The sequence below is a fragment of the Rhinolophus sinicus genome, linkage group LG01, assembly GCF_036562045.2.
Source record: "Rhinolophus sinicus isolate RSC01 linkage group LG01, ASM3656204v1, whole genome shotgun sequence".
Lineage (NCBI taxonomy): Eukaryota > Metazoa > Chordata > Mammalia > Chiroptera > Rhinolophidae > Rhinolophus > Rhinolophus sinicus.
Window position 1 is genome coordinate 94,067,352 of NC_133751.1, and position 18,310 is coordinate 94,085,661.

At 36.7% G+C, this 18,310-nt stretch overlaps 1 protein-coding gene across 11 annotated transcripts in view; it reads left to right on the forward strand.

Annotated features, from left to right (window-relative positions):
• The window catches only part of ROBO1 (roundabout guidance receptor 1), a 1,112,802-nt gene extending 1,105,381 nt beyond the window's left edge, over nt 1-7,421 (forward strand). For all 11 annotated transcript variants that reach the window (XM_019750008.2, XM_074333367.1, XM_074333370.1 and 8 more), the window contains 3 exons: nt 549-857; nt 3,937-4,133; nt 5,735-7,421. In XM_019750008.2, coding sequence (XP_019605567.1) covers nt 549-857; nt 3,937-4,133; nt 5,735-5,749 — 521 coding nt within the window. In that variant the 3' untranslated portion in view covers nt 5,750-7,421. The remainder of the gene's footprint in view (nt 1-548; nt 858-3,936; nt 4,134-5,734) is intronic.
• The last annotated feature ends 10,889 nt before the right edge of the window (nt 7,422-18,310 follow it).

The following is an 18,310-nucleotide window of genomic DNA, read 5'->3' on the forward strand; positions in this document are numbered from 1 at the left end:
TATAAACATGTGATAAAATAAAATAGGATAAGGAACACTGAGCTAGAAATTAAGAATCTAAGGACATTAGTCCTGGTTCTGATCAAGTCTAACTTTGAGACTGGAAAATAACTTAAGGTCTATGTGGTTCAGTTTCCCTGTCTACAAAATGAGAAAGCATTTAGGCTAGATTAGAGATAGCAAATAGGTATCAATTATATCAAGTGCCAACCTCCATCAATTTGAAGTGGTTGCTTGAAAGAGTAAGGCTATGCATCTGGGACCAGCAACGTTATGCTGAAATCAATTAGAAAGTTGGTTGGGGGATGGAAAGTCACAGCACTTATGCCCATATTAGCTATCTCAAGACTAGATAATCTGTAAATCCCAGTTCTATGACTCAATATGTCTGTGTTAGATAACAATGAATACATTAAGATTGTCGGTCTTATTCCTCGGTTGCCTTCAATTGTTCTAGTCACAAATGACTGTGACTCCAATGATAATTCTAATATATGGTGACTTTATAAATGGCAGACTTTTACAGTATTTTAAATATTTCTTTTTAGATCTTCCACCACCTCCGGTGCCACCACCTGCTATAAAGTCACCCACTGTCCCGTCCAAGGCACAGCTGGAGGTACGACCTGTAATGGTGCCAAAACTCCCTTGCATAGAAGCAAGAACAGACAGATCATCAGATAGAAAAGGAGGAAATTACAAGGGGAGAGAAGTATTGGATGGAAGACAAGTTGCTGATATGCGAACAAATCCAGGTGAACCCAGAGAAGCACAGGAACAGCAAAATGATGGGAAAGGACGAGGAAACAAGGCAGCAAAACGAGACCTTCCACCAGCAAAGACTCATCTCATCCAAGGTACTGATTTATTCAAGCTGCAAATAAATACAGATTGAATATATATTTGCAAAGTATGCTGTTAGGTTCTCTGTAGCCATGTCAAAAGTGGTAAAATTTAGAAATGGAAGAGACAGGCATGTATATACCCGAATAATTTTTATACAGTTCATTCTAATACATTGTCTTATACAAGACTTCCTTGGAGAGAGCCACTTGAGTTGTATGTTAAAGGAAAGCATGGTTTCAACATGTTAAACAAAGAAAAGGGAATAGCAGGTAAAGGATATAAGCAGAGAAAAAACGTGAAAGTGTGAAAATGAATGTTTGGTGAATACTTATTTCCAGTTTGGCTAGCAAATAGGATGCTTGGGGCTAGGGACATATGATAAAATTAGAAAGCTGTTTGGATCAGATTGGGAAGGCACGGAATACTATTCTAAAGAGTTTAAGATTTATGATATAAGCAGTGGTGAGCCAGCAAATAATTTTGAAGAAGAAATGACAAAATCAGATTTGTGTTTTAGAAAAATAATGGGCAACACTCTATAGTTAAGGAAGATACTAGAATCAGATAGATGAAAGAATGAGAACATGGCAAAATAATCTAGGTATAAAGTATGAAAGCACTGAATTAAAATGGTTGTGCAAATAAAGAAAACAGCCTACACAGATATTTCAGAGATAGACCCAATAGGACTTGGTGACTAATAGAATGTAGAAAAGTAAAATGAGATAATGTAGTTAAAAAAAAAAAAGGTGTGTGTGTGTGTGTGTGTGTGTGTGTGTGTGTATTCAAATGTTAATTAGATGGCCCTGTATGACTAGTTGGAACATAACTGTGTTATGGGAGTCTCAATTCTTCTTGCCAACACAGTGAAGAATCAAGTCAGCAAGCTGATTAAAATGCAAGCAGGGTTTAATTGGTGATACATTCTAAAGGAAGAGAATGGGTCTAGCCAAGGCGAAGGAGAGGGTGAGGTGGGGGGAGGGGGAGGGAGGGAGAGGGAGAGGGAGAGGGAGAGGGAGAGGGAGAGGGGGAGGGAGAGGGAGAGGGAGAGGGAGAGGGAGAGGGAGAGGGAGAGGGAGAAAGAAACTGTGAGTGATAAAACTGGTATAAAAAAAGGGCGAGAGAACTCTTGTCTCAAGGACTTATAGTTTGCTGAGTCGGGTAAGCAAGTTACATATTGATTTGGAGGGAAAAGATGGTATATGCTCTTTCACAGGAGGGTGTGACCTCCTAAGATGGGTGGAGATCTGTTGACTCAGATCCTTATCTTGCTCCAGACCACCTCTTGTCATCTGTTGTTGTAAGAACAGACAAGTGGCTGGAGGCAGTTAATCCAAGCAAGTTATGAGCTTTTTCTGTGGGCACTGTGGGCCCCCTTCCATCCCTCCTCCTCCTACACTTTCTAACTTCTACCTAAAAATTGTGTTAATCAGTGTAGATTAAACAGGGAAAATGACAGGTATCTTAGGGGAAATAATTTCAGTTTTGAATGAATTAAGGTGCTGAATTAGAATAGATTGATAGTGGTTTCCAGATTAAGGGCAGTGAGAATTCCAGAGATATAAGGACTGAAACATGGTGAGCATTATATCAAATTCAGCAGTGAATTTTCTGTTTCAGTGTGGGCATGAATAGATTTCATTGGGATACAAAGTGAATGGGAGTTGCATCTACTACTAACTATTGAGTCCAAATTACTTATCAAGAAGCTTGGCTGAGCAGTGAGGAGAGAAATAAGGTATTGATTCATGTAAACAATAAGCATAGGGGAAAGTTTTTAGCAAGAAAGAGATTGTTTTCCTATTGTAGTTTGTAAAAACTGAAGTCAGGGACACATGGTAAAAGATAAAACTAGAAAGGTGCTTGGACCAGATTGGGACGGCCGAGCATACTATTCTAGAGTTTGGGGTTTATGATATAAAGAGTGGTGAGCCAGCAAATCATTTTGAGGGAGAAATGACAAAACAAGATTTGTATTTTAGAAAAATACGAGAAAATGGTTGACAAAACAGGCACAGAAGACGAAGTTTACAGGAGACCGGGTGCCATGAAGTTCAAGTGCGGGAGGAGTGGTCCTCATGGACCGAAACCTCAGCGGTCAGATGAATGCATCAGGAGTGAGAGCGCTGATGGATAGAATGGAAGGAGAAAGGTGCATCCAGGAGAACTACATAGGCTGTATAAGTAGATGGCTTGTCATTTCCAGGAAGAGAATGTTTGGGCGCAAAGGTGTGGGAGCAGTGATTTAGAGCTGGTGTTAGGGAGCTAGCGCCAAGCCTTCTTCCTTCCACTGGAAAGAGAAGTTCCATGGAAACCACATTTCCTTCAGACCCTGTGGATAATAGAGGAAACAGTTGGGGGAAGAAGACAAAACTAAATGTAGAAAAGTTGTTTTCGTATGTGTTTGGTGTCCCCAGGGTAGAGTGGACAGGCTTTGGAGAAAGCAGCATGGAGATAGAAATTCAGGAGACGGCAGTTAACTGGAGTGGCTTGCTTTCTGAAGCTGGAAACAATGGCAGGCTTCTGAGATTCAGGCTTGGACCATGTAACTATGATATTGAAATGGAGGTTGGCCTCTTGGTATCTGGGAAGTGAGCTGGAGCTTGGCTCTGTTTTGGTCATTCTAGGAGACTGGGTTTTGTTTCTATTAATGCCTTATAACCTTCATAGTTTACACAGAGATTTCACAATCTCCTCTGTTTTCATATCAACACCAAAATCTCCTCTGGGTGTGGATACTATTATCACTTTTTTAGAAAAGTGGAAAAAGTAAAGTCTAAAACAATCAGAGATCACATAGTGAAGGATAGAAATAGAAGCCAAGTTTACCTCTTTTAATGATCCCAAGTGAGTTTAAGATGGATAAGAGCTTATGAGTGGAATCCCAACCACTAATAGGAAAAAACAAGGCTTGTTATTTTCATTTTCAAAAGACAGTGCTGCCTTACTCATCGTTGCTATAAATCATCCTCATTTATTCCTGAAAAAGCCTGATGTGTCCCCATTCAAAATTATAGATATGAGTGATACATTTATACAATAAAAATGTATAATGGTGTTCATATGCACTTGTTGTGTTTCATTACACAGAGGATATTCTACCTTACTGTAGACCTACTTTTCCGACATCCAATAATCCCAGAGATCCTAGCTCTTCAAGCTCAATGTCATCAAGAGGATCAGGAAGCAGACAAAGAGAACAAGCAAATGTAGGTCGAAGAAATATTGCAGAAATGCAAGTTCTTGGAGCATATGAAAGAGGAGAAGATAATAATGAAGAATTAGAGGTATCTATATATTTTTTTCAAGTTTCTCAACATTAGGCTAGTTATTGTATAGGCCTCAAAGTTAGGAACATCCATCAGTCTACAGGAATATTTGTTTTATCATAAACTCCTAATGTCAGTGATGCCAGAAACTGTAATTCTGAAAATAGGGTGATTTTCTTGAAATACGTTCCAAAGTTTTAAATGGTAGTACTAGTTTCTTTTTAGATCTAGGGTTCATATTCATCTGCAGATATTCAGATACGAAATTTGTATGGCAAACATGTTGTTAGGAAACAAGAACTATCCATCTAAATAATTGTAATTCGTGGAACTGCAGTAGGTTATAAAACCCAGTAAGGTGACAGTTCTTAGATGTGAATGAGGCTGTTCTGCCTGTGTTATCTGCCACCCTGGTGATCACTGGGGTTAATCTGGCTGATTTGGCCAACTGTCTTCCATCTTCGATCTTCTGAAAATGGGAACTTGGTCCTAGACACTGACCTTCCCAGATGAAGGAGAATGTTTCTTGAATCAAAAATATACTCCTTTGTTGGAATTATGGTTAGGGATATCAGATAGAGTTGGCAATAAATTATATAATATTTAAAATCAACTGCCTATTTTTAAGATTGAGTTTTTTTCCATTTCATAAGAAAACAAGTTGAGTACAATTCTTTTTTTTTTTTTAATAAATATAGTTGACCCTTCAATAGTGCTGGAATTAGGGGCTTTGATTCCCATGCAGTCAAAAATCCATATATAACTTTAAATCCCCAAAAACTTAACTACTAATAGCCTACTGTTGACTAGAAGCCTTAACAATTATATAGACACATATTTGATATGTTATATGTATTATATATTGTATTCTTACAGTACAGCTAAAGAGAAGAAAATATTGTTAAGAAATTCATAAGGAAGAGAAAATACATTTACAGTATTTATTGAAAAAAATCTGTAGATCCACACAGTTCATAACACGTGTTGTGCAAGTGTCAACTGTATATTTAATCACAAGTAAATTTTATGATAGAAGGTGAAAAATTATAAGTAATTATTTCTGATGAAATTTTCTATAATGCCCAGTGTATTTGGATTTTGAGGTTTGGAACAAGAAGATTTTCCCGCTGCAAAGACTGGTACAGAGTTTGTTGTTCAAGGATTTTTGTTTTGTGTGTGTTCTTTTTCGTTTTTGTGTAATTTTTTTTTGTTTTGTTTTGTTTTTTGGGTTGTTTTTTTTTTGACAGAACCCTTTTGGGGGATGAATATAGATGAGTATATAAATGACTCTAATACCTGAGACCAATAAAAATGGACCTATAATGATGAGTTGGGACTAGGAGGAGTAGAGAACTCGGCTTACTACTTCTTCTTTCTCTCTTGTGCCACACTGCCCAACATAGAGACCCTGTGGAACACAGTTTGGTGCTTGTTAGAGAACAATTGGATTTACTATCAAAACCAACTAATGACAAATGAATTAGTTGCCATGAGCACTTTCCAATGCATGCCAGTGAATGAATGAAGAAACACAAACACAAGAATAAAAACACATAAATAAATATAAGACAATAATCCAAGATTTCTTTTCAAATGTAACAGTAACGTATCTCTTACAGGAAACTGAAAGCTGAAGACAACCAGAGAGGCTTGTGAGATCTAATGTGAAAATTGTCACTCAAGATGCCTCATGTCTGATGACACATGACGCCAGATAAAAAGTTCAGTGCAATCAGAGTGTACAAATTGTCGTTTTTATTCCTCTTATTGGAATACCATTTTTTAAAATTGTATTGAGGTTTTATTGTTGTTGTTTGATCCCTAACCCTATGAAGAACCTCCCTATTCCCCTCACTGTCGGGACAAACCATTACACCTGACTTCCAGCAAGGGAAGTAGTTGACTTCTTGCTTCAGTCATCAGCCAGCAGCAGAGAACTGAACAGTTCTTTGCATTTTGCCCGTGAGATATGGCACTGCACTGCTTATATACCAAGCCGATATATAGCAAAATATTGATCAAAGACACAAAGTTGATGAATCAACCTCATGCCAAGGGCTCTTAAGATATAATCTTTCTATAACCAACTGCTAATGCAAATTCAAACATACTTCATTTTAACATGATTTTAAAGTCAGTCTTTCATACCACCCTCTGCTGGGAGAAAAATAAAACGATACCAAATGCAGAACAACCACAATCCATTTAAGTGGGGTAGAAACATTGTAAATATATACTCTTTGCAACCCCTGGTGGTACTTTATTTTATCTTCATTTCAATCACTGAAGTATATTCTTATTGGAAACGTTCTTTTGGATAAGTAGGCATAAGCCAGTTGGATCTCTGGTTGTCTAGTCGTTGTCATAAGTAAGCCTAGCAAAAACCTTGTTCTATTTTTCAATCCAAAAGCAATTAAAAATGCGTATTACAAACAAATGGATGTTTTTAATGACCAATTCCATTGAATGAGGACATCCCAATCTTAACTGGCCTAAACTTCTTCTGGTAGTGTCAGTTCAACTTTCGGAAGTGCCACTTAAGGAAGTTTGATTTTTGTTTTTGTAATGCACTGTTTTTAATCTTTTTTTTTTTTTTTTTTTTTTTTGGTTTTAAAAGCACAATCACTAAACTTTATTTGTAAACCATTGTAACTATTAACCTGTTTTGTCTTATTGAAAAAAAATGTTGAGAAACATTTTTAACCTGTTTTGTTAATGCTCTATGTTTGTATTTGGAATATTTGAATGATGACAGATGGTGAAGTAACGTGCATACTTTATTGCGGGCCATTAACCCAATGGTTCTTACTTTTCTTGGACTTAAAGAAAAAGAGGTTTAAGTTTGTTTTGGCCAATGTTGAAACTTACAATATTTCCTTAAAAGCTCAAATAGAGGCATTACTTGCTTTGAATTGCCAAATGATGCCCTCTGACTGTAGATTTTTACGATCCTGTTTTGTTGTTATATAAATTCAGTTGACTTTATAATTGGTGCTATTTGAAGAAAAAAAATGTACATTTATTCCTACACAGGTATCAGACCTGATCCCGCTGGAAAACAAAGCCAAACAAAACTGAACCACAAAAAAAGCTGGTGTTCACCAAAAACTAAATGTGTTCACTTAGATAATTTGAAAGTTGCATAGAAGGGATGTGCAGTACTAAGGGAACAATCCATGTGATTAATGTTGTCATTATGTTCATGTAAGAAGCCTCTTATTTTTAGCCATAATTTTGCATACTGAAAATCCAATAATCAGAAAAGTAATTTTGTCACATTATTTATTAAAAATGTTCTCAAATACATCATTCTTTCTTGTGTTTATTTCTTTGTCTTTTCATTGTGTGATAAAATTTATTCCATTTAATCACAAGTCATGCTGTTTTCACATTTCACCACTATATTATCAGATGAATAAACATTCTGTTTTGTAAACAACCAGATATTACTAGTAAGGGACAAAAGCTCATCTTACTCCACTAAAATTAAAGATGTAAAATGAATCAAAACCTGAAAATTAGTCATTTGATCAGAGAGGAAGTTTTTAATATTAAGGATGTACTAAACTATATGTATATATCTGAATTTCAATTAACCTATTTCTGAAATAATTAGGATCCAACTACAATAAATCTGATTGATGAAATTCAGGCCACTTATGTTCTGTCAACAATAAAATTAATATAAATCCAAAATAAGTATCAGTAACTGTCTGCTTTCTTGTTACAAATTTGTATGACATTTTAATAATGCAATACCTATCACATACCAGGTTGCACATTATTGTGCATTAAAGTCAGCATATTCAACTTTGGATGCATGAAATGGGCATCAGATCTTGAAGTTCCAAGAGCAATAAAATCTAATGAACATTTTTTTCCTGTGACATATACATTGCTAAATTTTGTGTTGATCACAATTTGAAAATCTTGGAATTTTTTGGAAAAAGATGTAATTTGTAATTTAATTTTACAAAAATTAAGTAATCAGCAGCATCTACTTTAACAGGTCCATCAGTAAAGAAGTTGGTTTCCAAGTTATTTCAAGGAAAAAATTGTCACACATGTTTAATGGCCTAATTTTTCCCTTTCCCTCGGTAAGTTGAATATAAATGAGTTAATCTTTCTCTATTTATAATATGTGATATGCATGAAAATCATGCATATCAGAGGGCCTGGATTTGAGTCCCAGTTTTGCCATGAGCTGTGTTTCCTTGGACATGTCACTTAACCTCTAAGTCTCAGGTATTTCACCTGTAAATTCAATAATACCTACCTCATGGAGCTATTGTCATGATTTAGTGCATTAATGTATGTGACATGTCCTCTGTAACCCCCCCCAAACAATACAAGATATTGTATTTATGGACTGAACTCATTGGACACATATTGTGCTCACTTTTCACACATAGTTTGTTTCCAAAAATTTGCCAAAAGTTTAAAGAAAAGTCAGAATAAGTGTGGTACAAGGATGGGGGTAGTTCTGTTTCTGGTGAGTAAAATTCGCTATGCATACCTAATCGTGGAATAAATTATTGGTGTGGTTTTTTTTTTACTTTTGAATTCTTGAGGGCTACACAATGTGTGGTGATACAGCACTTTCAGAGCATTTTACCATTCAGGTGGGCAAGCTTGTCATTTGAGGTCTCAGTAACTGGCCTTAGTGTCTATTTTGGGCTACTATTCTGCCTCCAGCAGAAAATACCATCCTAGTTCCAGGTCAACTCAATCATATCTGACTTTCTGGGTCATTTCTGATATATAGTCTGTATTTTCTCCTCCTTTCCCTCTACAAGGTGCTATATAAATTTCAGAGGCTGTCTTCATGTGTAGAAAGTGTGGGGTGGGGGGATAGAGGAGTGGTCAGATTGTGGGACTTTTGTCATTATTGCTGTTGACCAAGTTTCTAATGGTCTCCATCTGTCAGAATACTTACTCTGCATTCTCCTCTTCCTAACTGCAATGCCCCTTATTATCCATAGACCCTCTCTGGATGTTTCTGAACTCTTCAATGTAGCCCTTGGATGTAAGGAGTGGGAATGAGAGTTTTGTATGCTCTTCTGGGCAATGCTAGGGTTCTGGAGACTTGAGTGTGGGGGCCTTTCCTCAGGACCTCACAAGTTGCCAGTATGTCTCTTAAACTGCTTTGGGCTGTGTGGGGGAAGGGATGGGCTACTTGTGCAGTTTAGAAGAAACAAGGCTTGGTTCCCAGTCCAGACCTCCTGTGCTTGAATCTTGACTCCTCAAATTATTAGCTGTATAACCATGGGAAAATTACTTGATGAATCTGTGGCTTAATTACAAAATGGCAGTACGTTGGGACTCAGTTAGTTGATGTATGTAAAGTAGACAGTAAGTGTTTAATATTTATTGAGCAATACGTCCTGCCTCTCTGGTGTTAAAGTGGAAATGTTGCTTTAATTTCAGATTCCCCAAGCCCTACTTGACAAGAAGGTGAGAGACTACAAGAATCAGAAACTTCAGTGACACACGTTCCCTAACCTTTTAATTCTCTATTCCAGTGAGATGGAGAGGGAGGAAAAAAAGAGAGGGAGAGAGAAGGAAGTAGAGAGAGAGGGATGGTAGAAGGGAGGGAGAGAAACTACTATGCATATTTCTTGCATGCCAATCTTGAGTTTGCAAGACTTCACCGTGTTTCCCCTAAAATAAGACCTAGCCGGACAATCAGTTCTAATGCATCTTTTGTTGCAAAAATAAGACCTGGTCTTATTTTACTATAATACAAGACTGGGTCTTATAATATAACATGATATATAATATAATAATATAATACCAGGTCTTATATTAATTTTTGCTCCAAAAGATGCATTAGAGCTGACTGTTTGGCTAGGTCTTATTTTCAGCAAAACATGGTAGCTCTTGCAACTGAGACTTCTTTCCGCTACAGATTTCAAAAATCTGTTTTGAATCCCAAAAGAAGTGGTGAATTGCTTTTCTGTGGTAATCATCGCTTTGCATTTCTCTGATAACAATCTGAGGGTAGTATATATACTAGAAAGCCCTCTCTGCTGCCTTAAGTGGGATGGGATAGCAGCAAACAACTTAAGTGCAATGTCTGTTAATATTTCAAACTATGCTCTTGTTACAGAATGATATGATTAAAGAAAACATTGAAAGTAGAGATTAATCTTTAAAAATAGTAACATCTTTTCTCAAAGTTTAGTTTTATCTGTTTCAAGAGAATTTAGCAGAGAGAAATTTAAATGTTGACAAAACGGGTGTGGCAACCAATCAAACTGAATATTGAACATGGGAATAAAGATCTCTTTAGTATTAAGAAGTTTTAGGGAAGTTTTCTCTAGAGAAATATGGACATTGAATTTTTTTTTTCCCCATAAAGGGTCTCCCAACCAAGACTCGCAACCGAAAGTTTTAAGAACCTGTTTTTGGATCCTGTGGGGACAGAGCCCCAGAGAGTAGTTTACAGGCTCTCGGCCTCACGTGAAGGGTGCTGGCTCGGGTGGTGAAAGGTCGTCGGCTGTGGCTGATTGGCCGTCGGCTGTGGCCGGTTAGCCAATTGGCCGCTGGTATAACTGCTGCAACTACGGAGGGCCGAGGAGAGCGGAAGAGGAGGGCCGAGGAGAGCGGAAGAGGAGAGCCGAGAGAGAGGAACAGAGGAGAGAGTGGAGGAGAGTCGTCGGTCGGTCGGTTGGCGGGAAAGCGGGCGGCAGGTCGGCGTCCGGTGGGCCCAGCCTCCAGTGAGACCATAGTGGTATGGCTCCCCTACCTATGGCTCCGTGGGTGTTCCTTTTCGGCCTCACCATATCCTGCATTCCTGTGTGGGGAGCGGGAGCAGAGACCCCGCAGGCTGCCCCGCCTGAAAGATGGCGCGGCGAGAAGGCCTCCGCACACGACAAATGGCGCAGCGAGCAGGGTCTCCCGCACAACAGATCCCTAAACTTAGTTTCTATTTTGGTGCTGATGCTCAAGTTTGTTTGTTTGTTTGTTTTCATATGTGAAAATACTTCACCTGCAAAGTCCAGCGTCCTCTTCTTAAGGCCACATTTTGTCTGTAACACACCAAAAGAGTGCCATCTCTACCCCAAACATATTATTTTCATCAGCATTTTCATTTTTGTTATTCTCTCATTTTTATAAAATGACAAAACATGAAATATTCAAATAATACTACAAAGACAGATACCAACACTGGCAAAACTGAACTGTTTGCTTACCACCTATGTTTCTGCTGTAAAAATCTGAGTTTAGTGGTTTAAAGACATTTCTAGCCCTTGAGCCACCCTCTTGTACTCCAGCCTGGTCCTATCTCTTTGCACTGTACTTCTGCTTCTAACAAACTGCTTTTCACCACTGTGAAAAAAAAGAAGGAAAGAAAGACAGTTCTACACAATTAAAAAATGTAGAATATATGGAAATGAAATGTAAGAAAACAGACGTCTTGGGCTTAGAAATAAAAAATATACTCACATTAGGAATACAAATACACAAAATTCTTTTGAATTAGTAAAATGATTTTCTAATCAAATCCTGAACCATTTTTAGATATTTCTTTCAAAGGTTGCATGAGAAAACAAATGTTGCTTTATTTTTCAAAAAGCAGATCATCCTTTATTACTAGAATCTCTGTCATTCATAAGAACAAACTAGACTAATTAATCAGTACTTAGAGTGCTATTAAATTAGTTTAGAAAGTTAAATTCTTTGTCTTTCTCTTTCCCTTATTCCCTGTTTTGAACGTTAGTGAGAGGGAAGACAGCAAACAGGTATTGACCTTAAATAAATAGCCAAATATTTCTCCAGCAAAATGTGTTTATCCAAGAAAAAGAGTTGCAGTTTGGGATATGCCTTCTAATAGTGAACCACACACATGTCCAGAGAACAAAGGAAAGGAATGTTCTTTTATAGAGGAAAGGGGGAGTTCAGAGGGGCTGTTGTAAACAGTCCATTGGAGGAAACTGGGAGTTTGAAGTGTATTGGCTTTTCATTGGCTAAGTTGTAACAGTCTTTCAATGGCTGAGTCGTTGCTGGGCAAGAAGAAAATCTTGCTGGAGTAACAGAAAAACATCTTCCTGTTTGAGATGTTAAGAATGTCTCTTCCAGTGTAGGGTAATTGACAATGAGTGATAAGGTAAGAGAACTCCCCCTACAGGTATCCCAACTCCAATTTAAATGAAGTTTCTGTTTATTAATCTTCACACAGGCATTTAAAATATATTTTCAAAGATAGTTGGCCAGAGGCACTAAGCCTGTTTCTCAAAGTGTTGTCCACGGGTATCTGTCTTCTGGTTATAAATGTTAATTTCTTGTGTCTGTCATGACCTTGCTGAATCAGAACCCAGTTGGCAAAGCTTAATACTTTGCATTTTGGAAACAATCCCAGGTAATTTTATGTTAAAAAAAAAAGTTGAAAATCATTATCTAACAAATCAAGTATAAATTTCATTGTAATATATCTGAAACTGGAAAGAATCTTACAGTCAGAAGTGTTTCAAGCACCTTCAGCCAGGCAACAGTCATGATGTAGTTTTCATTGCCTGTTGTTAAAAAACATGTCTCATACAAATGGAGAGTGAGCATGTGCCAATCTTCATTTGCCTCATTAAAAGGAAATCAGCAGAAAGAACATTTGAAGAACAATTGTGGAAGGAACATAAACATGATTACTAAGTTAACTTTCTATATGTCAATACAAGCATGACAGTATCTACTGAGCTAGAGAATCATAACACCTATTTTTATCTTCGGTTAAAAAAATCACTATCCTTCAGAGCTACATGAAATCTGCACCTGTATCATTTGCAATTAAACAAAAATATACTTTGATAATTTAAATCCCCCCAAAAGAATCAGATGAGGGTCAAACAGTGACTTAGTCTTGGTCTGTGTTTCCCCAGAGACAGAATCTGAGACAAAGACTCGGATGCAAACTATTTATTTTGGAGGTAATCCCAGGAAGTGGGAATGGGGATGGGAATGGGAATGGGAATGGGAATGGGAATGGGAATGGGAGGATAAATCAATATAGGTCCTTTAAAGTAGGCACAGGTGACTCCAGAGGAGACTACTGGCTTCTCTGTAAAGTATACAGAAGGCCATCCAGAATTCTTCCAAACATGTGCCTGGAACACTGTTAGTTTGCTGCTGGTTCCCGATTGATTGCAGGTTGTGGATGGTGCAGGAGTGGGGTAGGTGGGGGATTTATCTCCCAAGCACTAGTGAGAAGACCAATGAAAGTGGGAGACCCTGAGGCATAGCATATGGCAGATGTTTGAGATGGGAAAGTGCCAAGATGAGGTGAGTCTGAGCTCTAAGGAAACTGCCTGCCACAACAGAATCCTTAAAAACAAGTTACATGCAGGATTATTGGGAAATGTTCTATCATGGTACCAAAGTCAAGTAATCATCAATTTAACTTTTCCAAATTTAAGGTAAATTTTCTTTCACATTGTGCATGTCTGGTATTAGTCATGGGTATTCATATTACTTTCAAATATGTGAAATTCTTACCAATTATCAGTTGTTACTATGGATATTGAGTTTCACTGCTATTTAACATCTTCTGAAAATATTTACACGATCAATATTGAAATAACACAAAAGCAAAAAGGTATAGAAATGGCAATGAGACATGAATTGGATTTTTAGAATGACTACAGTTGTGCATTTTCTAGCAAAACAATAAGCTTTACAATACCTAAGAAAGGAAAGTATCCACAATAATTAAAATTGTGCTCTATAACACACACACACACACACACACACACACACACAACAAATGAATGCAGGCAAAATTACCAAATCCCTCATAATAACATGAAAAAAATTTCAAATAAAAGTAAATATGATGTAACCCATTTATGTGTCCCATGAAACTCACTGAGACGTATTTTCTCATAGTTGCAATTGGAAGCATTTTCACAGTGGCCCATAAAAAAACCCTCATAATCAATGCATTCTTACATTTAATGAAATAGTGTAACATTTACCCAAACCCATTGTCTTAAATAAATGAGGCTTAAAATATTTACATAGATTAAGTACTTCTTATTTCATTCAGACTTTTAGTATAATCGCTGACTCCACATATTAAGACAGAAGATAGACATTGAGGTTTTAGAAATTCTTCCATTTGAGAACAACTGAACTCTTCAACTTGAAGTAAAGCACAGCTTTTGATGCTTGCTTCTTCAGTGACTTCCATAACCTGCTCAGCTTCAGGGAATAACAAAGGTAACCTGACCAGCTAGGGCTTCTGCCCCCACCCTGCTCCTTAGGGATCTCCCGCACTTTGGAGTGCCTTCCTTGAAACTTTTTAAATCTTCTGGTGCCCAAGTCTGGCCAGGGTGGGCAGTGCTGTCAGGGCCAAGTGCCAGGACCAGTGTGGGCCCAGGCCCCCTGCTTGTGAGGTCAGTACCCAGAAAACTCCAGAAGGACTACCAGCATTCAGATGAGGTCCTCCTGATGCCCTGTAGATGATGGCCATCTGGTTCCATGAGGACAGCCGATTTAGTGAATTGCCCACACTATCAGAAGCTGGCATTTTTCTTTCATAAGACTGAGCGAGGTTGTGTTGCAAAAATGGTACTGATGTGACTGATTTGGGGTGACTTAAATTGTTTATATAAATAGGGGTGCTGCAGAATTAATTTTCTTGGCTGCCACAGTAGGGAAACCCTAAACATATTAAAATATCAGCCTAATAAAAACCTGAGTTTTTATATGGAATGACTAATGGTAGACTACCCATGGCTTTCACAATATGGGTGATTAAATACTATATATGCAATATTTTATCTACAGATTCTATAAAAGTTATGTGCAAATCATCTTTAAAATACCTCTTCATTTTGTGTGTAAGAGTAACTGTTTACGTGTGTTCCTGTGATTTGGGGAAGTGGGGAGTGATAGAGTATATTAAGGTAATGTTTCTTAAGTTCTGTTTGCAGATCTACAAGACAGCATTATGCAACATGTCAGTAAGGGCTTGGAAAAATGAAAAGCATTTGGAATAGCTATTGTGAGTAATACCATAGGAAGTAAATTATAAATAGTTTATGGGAAAAAATGAGACACTTACTGTGTTCTTGCTATGATTTAAACATGAATCAGATTGAATTTTTGCCAAAATTGGCTTGAAATGGCTAGGCTTAATCCCTTTTGACAGATAAGGAAACCAAGATTTTGAAAGGTGAAGAAATTTGCTGAAATATTCAATAGGGAGATATAAAAAGAGTGTAGATATGAATCGAGCTTCAAGCCTAGTGCTTTTTCCAGAAATTAAAACTACCCCTTAGGGAAGTTTTATAAAATCTAGAAACAATACCCAACTTCTTTTTAAAAATTAATTATAACTAAAATGGAAAAAAAAAGTGGCTGTGTTGGGAGTAGGGAGGATGAATGGATGCTAAAAGGGCTGTTGCCACCAAATATTTAAAAGCTCCATTATCTTTAATTAATATATAAGTCTTAAAATATTGCTTAGATTTCCAAAGACCATTTTTTAAAATAACAAAATTATAAATGATAATTTTCAAAACATAGGAGCTGTGATATATATATATATATATATATATATATATATATATAATACACATATACGTATACAGATATATACATATGTATATAAATATATATGTGTGTGTATATATATATATATCTGTTATATATATATATATATATATATATATATATATATATATATATATTCCCTTTTTAACTCTCCCAATACTAAAGGACTTTAACAATTTGATTTAAAGGCAATTTAACCTTCCATGAATATGTACCTTTGTTTTATCAGAAGAACTTGAGAAGTTATTCAAGGTCATACAACATTGCTTTTTAAGTCAGAATTTTTCATTGCTTTGCCTAACCCAGCTATCCCTTTGCTCCCACTTTTGCCTCTTTATGAAAAAGAGGAATCTTTTGGATTATTAAAAAATTTTAACCTTTTTTATCTGTCTTTTAAAAATGGGCTAAGACACTTATAGTAAATAATACCTTACCATTTTGAATGTTTGAATACTTTGGGGAAAAATAAATTAAAAATAACAAACTTCTTAGACTAATAATGCACCTATACATAGGATTAGCATATATTTAGATGTTAATATATTTTATCTGGATGATTTACTATCAACCATTGTTAATTAAGCCTCACATGTTTCATGTGTGCATAATTAAATAATCACTTTGAATAAACTAGATTTCTTATCCGTCTATATAACATGGTGCCAAAAATATGACTACTGGACTATCTTAAAAAAAATTAGTCATCCTGTACAGGAATCAAAAGAGTTTGATTAAGTTACTTATAAACATTAATTTGGGCTCCCTAACCTAATTTCAGTCTAGGCATTCATTCATTGGTTCAGCAGTCCACTGGGCATCTACTACTGCGTGTGAAGAACAAAGATGAATAAACTCCAGAAGTGTTCACAACGTAATGGGAGGCAGACACACACCCAACAGTGTGAATCATATAACAGAAGTATTTACACAGCGTTTAAGTCAGTTCAGGTTGCTATAACAAAAATACCCTGAACTTAGTGGCTTATGAACAACAGAAATTTATTGCTCATAGTCCTAGAGGATGGAAATTCCAAGAACAAGGTGCCTGCAGATTTGGGATCTAGTGAGAGCCCACATAGAGCTGTCTTTTTGCTATGTCTTCATATGGCAGAAGAGAAAAGGGAGGTCTCTGAGGTCTTTTTTATGAGGGCACTAATCCCATTCAAAAGGCACCATCCTTATGACCTAATCACCTTCTAAAGGACTAATACCAATACACTGGGGATTAGGTTTCAACATATAAATTGGGGGGGGGGCACACAAATATTCATACTGTAGTACAGTCAAGGAACTTGTTGAAACGCAAAAACAGGAAATGAAGAGATGTTTTGTCTGGATGATGAAGGCTGAAAAGAAAGATATCAATTTCATTTATAAAATATAAAGCATGGGTTTTCTCAAAATTGTGCTCTTAAAAATGAATATTGAATACATTTAAAAATTAAATAGATTTAGATGAGCCCAAAAGACCAATTCTTTTCTTTTTTTTAATTTATTTTTTAAATTTGTTGGGGTGACAATTGTTAGTAAAATTACATAGATTTCAGGTGTACAATTCTGTATTACATCATCTATAAATCTCATTGTGTGTTCAACACCCAGAGTCAGTTCTCCTTCCATCACCATATATTTGATCCCCCTTACCCTCATCTCCCACCCCCCATCCTCCTTATCCTGTGGTAACCACTAAACTATTGTCTGTGTCTATGAGTTTCTGTTTCTCATTTGTTTGTCTTGTTCTTTTGTTGTTTTTGGTTTATATACCACATATCAGTGAAATCACATGGTTCTCTGCTTTTTCTGTCTGACTTATTTCGCTCAGCATTACACTCTCAAGATCCATCCATGTTGTCACAAATGTTCCTATATCATCTTTTCTTACCGCCAAATAATATTCCATTGTGTATATATACCACAACTTCTTTATCCATTCATCCATCGAAGGACATTTTGGTTGTTTCCATGTCTTAGCCACCGTAAACAAAGCTGCAGTGAACATTGGAGCACACTTGTCTTTATGTATAAATGTTTTCAGATTTTTTGGGTAGATACTCAGGAGAGGGGTTGCTGGGTGATATGGTAATTCTATTCATAATTTTTTGAGGAACCTCCACACTGCCTTCCATAACGGCTGCACCAGTCTGTATTCCCACCGTGTATGAGGGTTCCTTTTTCTCCACAGACTCTCCAACACTTGTTACTATTTGTCTTGTTGATGATAGCCATTCTGACTGGGGTGAGGTGATATCTCATTGTGATTTTTATTTGCATTTCTCTGATGATTAGTGATGTTGAGCATTTTTTCATGTCTATTTGCCATTTGTATGTCCTCTTTGGAGAAATGTCTCTTCAGGTCCTCTGCCCATTTTTCAGTTGGGTTGTTTGTTTTTTTGTTGTTGAGTTGCATGAGTTCCTTGTATATTCTGGATATTAGCCCCTTATCGGAGGCACTGTTTGCAAAAATCTTCTCCCATTCAGTTGGTGGCCTCTTTATTTTGTCGATGGTTTCTTTTGCTGTGCAGAAGCTTTTAAGTTTCATATAGTCCCATTCGTTTATTTTAGCTTTTACTTCCCTTGCCTTTGGAGTCAAATTCATGAAATGCTCTTTGAACCCAAGGTCCATAAGTTTAGTACCTATGTTTTCT